Below are 10,963 nucleotides of genomic sequence, written 5' to 3' on the forward strand. Positions count from 1 at the left end.
GAAACCTGTCACCCACAGGCCACAGTCAGCGGCACAGATCCCTAAAAGCATCTTGCAGGGTTTTCCATGGAAATTTGTGCACTTAGTGTGAAGTATGGGCTGCATCCATCGCCTGTCCCACTTTTTTTTTTTTTTTTTTTTTGTGAAATAAAATTAATAAAATCTCCTGGATAAGAGCAGTAATATTGATTTGATTTTAAAAAAAGAGTTTATTCTTAATGGGTTTTTGGATATGTTTGTAAATGAGGCTCGAATGCACATGAGAATGAGAATGAGAGAGAAAAGTACCGATCTTTGTCTGTGTCGAAACTCGAAAGGTGAGTGAATTTGAAAGTTAGGGAAGTGGAACGACATGTCGACGTCCGGTTGGGTCTACATTGATAAATATGCACGAGGGTCTGCTTTTTGAGGGTTTTTTAAAAGAGGGGGAAAAGTGTCATTTCAAAGATTGTCCATTTTCTGTGGTCGGGTTGCACTACAACTGATCAACACTTCCTCTCCATCTATCATATTTGACACACCCAACACACACACACACACACACACACACACACTACTTGCCCATTGGTGGGGCCTTTCATTTTTCAACCTGCTTGCTCGTTTTCTTTGCCTTTTAATCTTCATTTTTTGCTAATCACCTTTTGATATCATGTTTATGTCAAACCATGAGTGCTAGACTTGACGGAATCTTTGTTTGTTATCCACATTTGGTCTTCAATTTTTGAAACTGTAAGATGTTTCTCAAAACAAGTATGTGTACAGTGGCAGATTGAGTGCCTAAAAAGGCTCTTCTTGCCTTAAATGATTCTCTGGGCGATTTTGAACTCTAGAAAAGCTGTTTGATGAGCTTCTATTCACTTTAGAACTTCAATGAAAACGGCTTGAGAGTCGACATATTATGGGTCTCCTTAGATAGTAGTGTTACTCCAGCATTCTAAGTTTCTCCCTCTTGAAGATGGAGGGATCACATTCGTACTAAGAATGTAAATGACGATCAATGACATATCACAACAAATATCTAAAATCCTTTGGCAATGGCTGACCTCTCTTTTTCCTCCCTCTGAATGCGGCAATAAGAAATATACAGCTTCCAGAAAAAGTGTCAAATATCAGACACCATTCATGTCTACAATTTCAACCTTCATTTCCTAAAACAACTTACAGTTACATTGACATCGATATCAAAATACCAGAAAAAGATATACAGTATGAAATTACCTTATGGCATCTGAGTTCTGAAGCAAAACTTGAGAATCAAAGCAATGCTGATGCCGCCAAGACACAAACCTTTGCAGTTGCAACCTCTGAATTTTACGACCACAGTCATTTGAACGGTTAGCGAGTGACTCTATCCTTCAGTTTTCTTCTCAACCAAGTCAGCTTATATGCTAATTATGTATGTGCGTTAGTATAGCAGGATAATGTTCCAAATATGTATTCAGATGCGGGATAATCCAACTGCAAGTTAACAATTCAACTGGCACCAACGCTTATACTCAGTACAGTATTCTTTGATTCTTAAACCTAAAGGAAAAGAAAGGATGTTATCTAGTTGGCCTTGATCGCTCAATCTCTGTTCCCCCCTCGGAACCCTTGATTTCAATCCCATCCTCATCATCGCTATGACTCCCATGATCTGATGGCCGTTTCAATCTTTGAAAGATCTCATCAAGAGACTGAGATGAATCAAGACGAGAAAGAGATCTTGTTTCTTGAATTTGTTGCAAGGGAAGGAACTTTTTGGTTCCTATATTAGCCTTGAAGTTTTGGAAACCCATCTTCATCGATTCCCACTTTGAGGCCAAATCAGAAGTCGTCTTTTCATTGGTATTGCTAGATTCGCCGTTAACTGTATCAAGTAAGATAACATTGGCCGAAGCCATGTTTTCCACTGACTTTGGGTCTAATGATGATTGTCTAATTTGTTCTCTAATTACGGCATACTTGTTGCTCATGGCTTCTCTGCTAGAACCATATTTCCGACCCTCATCAGCAGAAGATTTTGACGAATTCCCGTTCATGTCTTCATTTATTAGACTCTTTGTTGCCTTCGCTTTGGCATCAAGCAAACCCTGAATATTTAACTCCTTGATTAGAAAGAAAGTTTTACCAAATTAAGAATTCTTCAGATCGAGATGCATTTACTTGAGATCACCAACGAAAATAAATCTCCTTTATTAAATATTGCGAGGATTTCAATTTCTCCTAAACATAGCACCACCATGACATCAAAATATGGTTCACAATTTGCATGAATGCCTCGAGAAGAAATATTTATGGAAAATGTACATACTGCGCTGTTGCTGCTGCCTGACTCCAAGTCTATTCCATTGAAATTTCTAGCTAAGGGAATAACGTGCTCACCAACCATGTGCCCTTGTTCAAACCAAGATCGTTCTGAGGAAATTGGGAACAAATGTTAAAACTTCTCGAATGAGACAACGACCAAATAAGAACCAGACTAGGTTGGACATAAAAAAAGCCAAAACTCATCCAGAAAAGTAAACTACCAATATTATCCAAGGACTACCTTTCTGCAATATAATTACTCCTGAAGGATCAAATCCATCCATATCATCCACCTCCGACTGAAATCTAAACCTCTTCCAGCTTCCCAGGAAATTAATAACCCGATTAAAGAAATTGCTGGCAACCAAAATGGTGTAGACAACCATAATAAGCGGGTAGATCCTATTAAAACCTTTTCCAAAGAAAGGGACGGCATCATCAATTTTACCCATCCTCTGCCATTATGTATAATTGCACAATATATCAGGTAAACTAGTGAATATGATTAAAGGAGACAACAGAACATCACAGTCACAAATATATTACTGATAAGCGTTAGAATTTTTAAGCACTCAGGAAAGGTGAAAATATAATGTCACGAGGACTTAGACTAGTAAGTGATGAAGAGAGATCATAAATAGGTAAGACCTCACATCCCAAAAATAAACCACAGCTGCAAAGGAACATTGCAGTAATTAAAAATAATAGTAATAGTAATAGCAATGATTACCTGTTCAAAAACAGTTTTCTCGTTCCCATCAAGACGTATGAGATTGAGAAAGTTGAATGAAATCGGTGGAGCATACCTGGCAACCATCCTAGTAGAGGAAGGAACATAACATGAGTACTTACTCTATCATAAAGATGAATAGATAATAATAGGTAAAACTGAAATACTCACGAACAAATTAAAAGCAAGCTCACAGAGCTTGTTTGCCCGGGTGTCAATGAATAGAATATCAAAGTTCCAAACTTGAATAAAGAATAATACGTGCACACGCACATATACATCAATGGAACAAAAGCAAAGGCCTGAAAGAAAAGAAAATAGATTTACCAATCATCAAAGAAGTCCCAGAGAAGCAAAAATGAATCCACTACATACGGGAAAAATTATGGCAGGGAGAAAAGTAACAGATAATAGTCAGATAATGAGGAAGGGATCCTAAAGTCTAAACTGAATCTTAAGTAGATGTTGAAAAACTGATGAAAGATTTTTTTTCTTTTTTCCGGAACTACTATAGGAAGATTGCAAATTGCAAGAAAATAAACTTTTTTTCCTTAAAAAAATGGAAAAGAAAAAAGAAGAAGAAAGAAATAAGCTTGTTCTTATTATTAAAAAAAAAAAAGAAAAAAAAGAAAAAAAAAGAAAAAAAAAAGTACGTCTGATAATTAATACTGAGAATATCAAAATAATTTTAGTTCACATCTGGTTTAGCTATCATTTAACTTTCGTTCTCTAATGTAAATAGGGGTCTTAACAGCTAGGTTGTAGCTCGTGATTAGATAAGGGAGCTGCATGTCAAAATTAACAACTGCCGAGTCAAGACCAATCTGTTTATTTCGGTTTTTATCACCAGTATGAAAATTGGGATGCGGTAAATGAAATATGCTTCTTTTCATTTTCTTATCCCGAACACCCTGCCTCTAGGAAAACTACTTTGACAAAGAATTTACAAAGAATCGCCCACAGTTCATTTAATGAAATGTAAGAATCCCATGCGACTGAATTGTACATAATAAACAAAAGATACATAAATACTGGTTCACATATCATGTTTTAACTGAATGTCCTAACAATTACATAATGAGATATATGCACGTAGAAAAAGCAATTCCCTGATAACTATGATAATATACCTGCACAAGCACCTCCTCCCGTCCTACTAATTTAATGAGCATTGAGAAAAGTGATAAATCGACTCTTGGTAACAGGGTGGCCTCGGCTAAAAGAATTGCAGCAGACATGATACCAAGTATAACAGCCAAAACTTTCTGAAGATGCTTTCTTAGGATGCATCGCCATATAAATTCTGCAGACCACTAACTCATTGTAAATATTCATTATTTACGATTTAGAGCAGAAAATAAAAGTATTTTACTGTTGCAAGATATCGAATAAAAGACTAACAGATAGTTACAAAACAAGCTAATAAGCATGGTGATTACTTATCTGTGGCAATGTCAGACACATTCATACTGATGTACATTTCAGAGGAGAAAAAACAAAAAAGAAAACCCATAAAATAAAAATCAAAATATACTTGAAAACTGCAAGAGCTCACCACTGAGAAGAAATTCTAGCAGTGAGAATGTAGGAACTCAGAGGGTCCCATTCACTCGCATTAGCGACCAAATACAACATATTCCTTCCTGCATCTCTTTTATTTACATTTCAGATCTAACGACCCCACCCTTGTAGATCTACCCACATAGTGTTACATACATGATACAATGACGCACTGATAAGAAGCACCGAAATGCCCTCTACAAGTATTCTCCACATAACTAACTAGTATTTCTGCCCCATTTGATTGAGATGATTACATTTTTTTGGTTCAACAGACAATTCCCATGTTGGAGTTGAGATGAAGGGAAAGAGGTCTGCCTTTAATACAGAGCCACAAGTCTCCAATAGTGCCCAGAGGGGGCGGAGAGTCGAGTAACCTCGGATCGTCTAAGATAGAATGGAGGAAGACATCAGATACTAGATGGACAGCACTTGAAGCTGGAAAAGTTAGTTAAGAAATCACGCTCCCTTAGCTCCAACTAGGAAAGGGCCACAAAAAAAACGGCACAAGTTTCTGATTTGAACATTCTACAGGGAGCATTATTGATAGGATTGCAACTTCAAAAATGCCAAGTCCTCTACCACAACATTCAATTCACTTCCTTTTATCAGCCAATTTTTTCATATGACATTGAGAACAGCAAATATTGAGATCCTCTAGAATATAATTATGCTTCCTTGTCAGCTGGTTAACTATGCCAATAGGTGTTACCGGTCTTTCCAACAAATAAACACAGATGAATTACAGCCATAAATCCTCTTGAAAAGGAATCGTTTCAGTAGGAGAGAAGTACTGCTACTGAGTTTGATAGCAAAGTTCTTAGTAATGTTGAAGAGACACTAGTAGATACATATATGAATAGATACATATGTTGAAGGGTCACTTGTACATGTGTAGATACATGTATAAGTTCAACATACGTTGAAGGGTCACTTGTACATGTGTAGATACATGTATAAGGACATGTATGAATAGATACATGTAGGTTCATTAGTTCCTAATTAAATAGATGCATGACTTTTGGATAATGAACGGTAATGGGGAATGTCCCAATTTACCTATATATATGTATGTTGGCATGGGTGGAAGAAGTAGAAAATCAATCAAGCATTCCTTCGTAGTTTTAAAAAGTTCTCTTCTCTCAAAGAATTCTACCAAATTTCTCTGTTGTCACTTGCAGGTAAATCCAATGCGTCGACTATATTGAATTGTTGGAAGTAATGAATTTTGGATGTACTTCAAAATAGCAGTTCATGACATCAAACTTACAGTCGGAATTGAAGGGATGAGCTCCTCTTTACAAATGTCTGGTGCATTTTGAAGACTTCTTGACAAAAACAAACTTAATAAGATCTTGCCAGTATTTAGTACGATGAAGACGTACCTACGGAACTGCACTCCTCTGTTAAGAAATTCTAACTACCAACTTTAGCTGTGGAGAATGTGTCACTGAGGTGGAAGGGCATACTTGTAGATCGCAAGGTAGCCTTCAACAAAGTCGCTGTTATCTTTCCCACCTAGTGGAGTAAAGGAATAAGGAACAAGCAGTCCCAATGGAGCTATTGTCAATGATTTATCCACTGGTAGATCGCACATAGTTGCACAAACGTGGCAATCTCTTTACATTTCATCTCAAAACTAATCCATCGCCAGCTGTTTGCAAGTCTTGAGTACTAGCTCATGGTTGCCCATACAGCTGGAATGTCAAGAACCCTAGAGCTTAGCCATACAAGATTGCTTCCTAGGTACCATACAACTTATGCACCAAGCATCCTTTTTGAGTAATAATCATTCCATCCCATGGGAATCTAGATAGGCTGAAGGTTGTGATTCTATTTTGGAGTTGATAATGGATAATAAAAATGTACCTTGAAAAATCATCCAAACGAAAAGGCCCACCTTATTCTAAATCCAAGATCTGTACTGAATATTAAGTTCAGAGCCAAGAGCTCGAAGATCCATTTCAAGGCATCCTACACCAATGATTTGAAATCAAGCAAAAAATTTAGACTTTGTGCAGACCCCTGCCTAAATAAGGGCACCGAATCTGAAAGCAAGTACAATTTCCATTAGCTCCCTCCTATACATCAAGGCCGACCTTGCTCACCGACTAAACCTCCATACGTGCACAGTGGCACATTGTGCCTAAGACTACCTGATTCCACTCCAGAGGTCTCTCAGCCACCACAACAAACGGTTGCTCAAAATAGGCAAAGCAAGAAGTAGAACTCTCACACACCATGATTTGTTTGCCAAAAGGCTACCTCAATCTTATGTGTCCAATGAAACTGATATTTTTTTAAACCATTCGAAGCAGAGACACTATACACCCGTCGCAAAAATCCAATGGTATGGTACACCTATTCAAAGTATGAAATTTCTCTAAATCCTGCCAGGTTCTTAAAGTAGGTTGTTGACCTATAAGTGACCTTCAAAATTGACCGCTTAACTAACAATTATAGGTTGGCCTAGTAGTCCACGAGAACCAATGTAAAAAATACAAGACATTAGAGGAAATGGGTTCAAGTCATGGTGGCCACTTACCTACAATTTAATATCCTACAAGTTTCTTAAATAACCAAATATAGTGGAATTAGGAAGTTCTCCGGTAAAATTAGTCGGGATGCACAAAAGCTGGTCTAAGCACAAACAGATATTAAAAAGGAAGAAACTCTTGACTGCAGCAAATAAGAACAGGCTGCCCATATTATTTACGACTGAGACCAATATTTGACTTACTAATGCAGTATAAAGAACATTTAATTATGTTCCATAATTCCAAGAAGATGACATCCACAAACATTCTGCGAAGGCATCACACTATCTCATGTGGTCACAGGTAGCACTAAAGAAAAAAAATGACATTGATGAAGTTTATGCTTACCAAGTGTATCCAAGATAGACCCCAACTTCCCACTTCGAGCATGTCTGAGGGTTGAAACATATTTCCTGACAAAATAACATGGACATTCTGATGGTAAAGATCTAAATTCTGAGATGAAAGGTAACCAGGCTAAAATAAAACACCAAAGTTAGTAATTAGGGGGCAAACCATCCAGTTGACATGCGGCGTTCGTAATTCTTTATAGTGTCTTCAAGTTCAAGGGCCTTCATTACATAGGTCATATATTGGCTACGGAAAAAAAAAATCATGAAATCTTTTAAAACAAATCGGTGATATCTAACAAGCAGCAAACAAGAATTCTTGCTCCTCCAAGAAAGTCAATAAGCAGACAAAGCTAGTAAATTAAGAATCCAAAGGACTTGGACAGAAGATTGAATGTCACGGTAAGCATACCAATAATTCTTAATTTAAACCATCATTTGCAGATATAATTACATCCAAAGGGGGAATATTCAAAAATCAACATCTCATGATGATACAGCATATAGAAATTAACAAAAGGAGATGCAAAATTAATGGTGGTTGAGAGCAAGATTTATTTCATTGCCAAGATATCACACACTTGAAGCAGTAAAATGGTATGAACCAATTTGTTCTGAAACGATGAACAAATAAAAAAATTGGAAAAGAAATTTTAAAGCCTCTCCTAATTCTCTCAATTCCAAGCTACTTGAGATACTCGTCCAATCTCTTATCCTCTTGCACACGCTATTTATTTCTAATAACCATATTCATTCTAACCATCTCCAGCTAATAACTAATACGTCCCTAGTAATATAGTATATTCTTACTTTACCCCTAAAATACACCTCTCCTCAGGGTGCAGGTCAAGTAATGGCACTTAGGATGCCAACACCTATTAACACATTGCCACCAAATAAAACCTGAATAACTACTGACTTTTCGTTTAAAGAGGTTAAATTGACATGGCAAAACAGATGTTTCTTGAATATACTTTATAGTGACATTGCAAAGCTGTTCTAATGTAACATTAAATGACCATATACATTTAACAATAAGACATTTAAGACTTTAAATGACCATATACATTTAACAATAAGACATTTAAGACTAAGCAGCAATGTGACAAAGTGCTGATCCCAAGATTGAATGCAAGAGATAAGCCCAAGATGTACACTTACAGAGCTTATCAATCTCAATGTTCATGTTGAGATGAGTATGTAGCAATAGCCAAAAAGATTAAAATATATATATAGAAAAAATATTGAGTACCTAGAGCAAGCTTATTTGATAAAAGATGTAGCAAGAATGCAAGATGACTAAAAATAACTTCCATGCACCAACACCCCTTTGCCACTCCTTGTTTACTTTTCAAATAAACCCTCACCATCGCCAATGCATTCTACCCTTTCCAACATGCAATGCTTGCCTCCATAGCGAACATGGTGAGCTCAAGCAAAAAGGTTAATGAAGACAATAGAAAAGGAGAACTTTGTAATTTGTTTCTCTCTTTCTCAGTTACCAGAACACTTAACTCTTGCAACTCCAAACACATGCTCTTCCAAGAAATATCCTCGTCTAAGTTTCTTCTTTTTCTACCCAAGCACTCTACCCTTGTCAATCATGTTCTTCTCACACAGTTTTTGAGATTCTTGAACAAGTTTATTTCCTCAAAGTCAGCTTTTCGATAGATAACTTAAAGTTGGCAAAAAAGTGCAATCTCTCCTTCCTCCAAATACTTGCCCGGTCATAATTTAGCCCCTCTGAAATTTATTGCCTTGCTTATTTCAATGGTTCCTTCCTTTTTGTACATGATTCTGTCCATTTTTACGCAATAACTTAGCTCCTGAACTCATAATTCATTACCAAGAGTGAAGCTTTGATACAAACTCAATGGGCACCAAATTGATATTTGTATTGAGATTATGAAAGGATTGCAAAACTGGAGAAATTTTTTAAAGCTTCCGCCAGCTATCGCAATTCCAAGCTACTTGAAATACTCACCCAACGTTTGAACCTTCAATTTCCTTAAATCACTCTATTCATAACCAGATTCATTCTAACAAACTCCCTGACAGTGACCAAAATGCCCCTCAAAATCATAAATTTGATCGATCATCAATTCCACCACCTTCCTAATGGATAATGTACATAAATTCAAAGAAACAAATCAAATAAAAGATTCTAGGTTCAACAAATATAATATCTATCCCGATACCAATGCAACGCACAAAATAAACATATTTACTTCTAGCATTAAACCCATTCTTAAGAAAATAGATGGTCTGTTACCCATATAAGGCTAGAAAGCGCCGACTAAGCAACGTGAGATACAATAAAGCTGTGCTTGTCTATCTATCTATATATCTATATATCTCTCTCTATATATATTATTTGTCTGTTTGTGTTTGTTTGTGAAACAAAGAGAGAACACAACTTTTTATGGACAAATTGAAAAGTTAAGAAAGCATCAAAAGAAATGCCGAACAACTCAAAAACCTCCAAGAAACCTTCCAATCTGAAATGACCGGAAAGGAGTAAATAATCCATATATACCTTTTGTACCGGTAGTACTCCTCTCTTGCTCTGCGAAGATGACGCCTAAGCGTTGCCATTGATTTCTCATCGGTATCATAGTCCATATCATTTTCTCCTAATTGTCCACCTCGTGGTTTGAAAGCTGGATCTTCCCTAAACTGAGAATGGGCAATTGCAAGAAAATGATGCAATAAAAACACTGGTTAAGATACTGATGTCTTTAAAATGGATAAAATAATGAAAAAGATTTTTACCATTTGAGTTAAGATGTTGTCGATGACATTCATGTAAGGTCTTAGAGGATCACGTTTAGACATCTGCTTAGACGTTGCTTGGGCAACCTATTACATAAATGAAGATCAAGTATTGAATAAAAACAATTAGGTTGTTCTTCTTCCATGCATATTAACCAATCAATAAAATACTATAAACTAGTGCAAGTTGCTACTTATGGGAATTTCATCTCTATTTGCTTAGGTAGCCGATACTCCACCCACTCAATGTCTCCATGAAAGACGTTACCAATCTCAATTACTCACTTGCCACAAGGTAAAATCAGCCAATTGATATACGGATCACTCATTTTATATTATTTTCTTACATACATAAGATAGAGAAGAGGAAAATAACTACTACTGCAGAACTACAACTCAGTTAACTAAATACCTAATAAAAGATGGACCAGTTGCATAGGAACGACTATGAAAAATAAATCATAAATACAGAATTCAATAAAAAAAAAAAGCCAAAAGCCAAAAGCCTAACTTTTTAAATAAGCACTTCAACAGTAATGGAACAGCATAACAATAAAAACGACAAATCTAAGTATACACATTGGTGTGTGTATCTTCAGGTGCAAATGCATGCATCTGTGTGCACGTGTGAAACAGAGAGGAGCTGCTTGATTTGGAAGATTTCATTTAGTTAAGTTTTTCTTTCTGTCCATCTGCTGAGTGTCATGGGGGGGGGGGGGCTAACA

The 10,963-nt window shown here is 36.5% G+C and overlaps 1 protein-coding gene across 2 annotated transcripts in view; it reads right to left on the bottom strand.

Moving 5' to 3' along the window:
- Positions 1–825: 825 nt before the first annotated feature.
- LOC111463295 (LMBR1 domain-containing protein 2 homolog A-like) overlaps positions 826–10,963 on the bottom strand; it is a 12,426-nt gene continuing 2,288 nt past the window's right edge. The window contains exons 5-15 of one of the 2 annotated variants that reach the window (XR_002713868.1): positions 10,239–10,325; positions 10,003–10,142; positions 7,633–7,713; positions 7,465–7,529; positions 4,150–4,322; positions 3,191–3,321; positions 3,020–3,107; positions 2,531–2,744; positions 2,294–2,397; positions 1,219–2,072; positions 826–1,148 (exon numbers count right to left, since the gene is read on the bottom strand). Coding sequence is in view for 1 of the 2 variants with exons in the window: in XM_023107174.1 (XP_022962942.1) it covers positions 1,545–2,072; positions 2,294–2,397; positions 2,531–2,744; positions 3,020–3,107; positions 3,191–3,321; positions 4,150–4,322; positions 7,465–7,529; positions 7,633–7,713; positions 10,003–10,142; positions 10,239–10,325 (1,611 nt within the window). In the remaining variant the exon portion in view is untranslated. Of the gene's footprint in view, positions 2,073–2,293; positions 2,398–2,530; positions 2,745–3,019; positions 3,108–3,190; positions 3,322–4,149; positions 4,323–7,464; positions 7,530–7,632; positions 7,714–10,002; positions 10,143–10,238; positions 10,326–10,963 lie in introns of both variants that reach the window. The other variant, XM_023107174.1, reaches the window with a different exon arrangement.

This window comes from Cucurbita moschata, unplaced genomic scaffold, assembly GCF_002738365.1.
Source record: "Cucurbita moschata cultivar Rifu unplaced genomic scaffold, Cmos_1.0 Cmo_Scf00028, whole genome shotgun sequence".
Classification (NCBI taxonomy): Eukaryota; Viridiplantae; Streptophyta; class Magnoliopsida; order Cucurbitales; family Cucurbitaceae; genus Cucurbita; species Cucurbita moschata.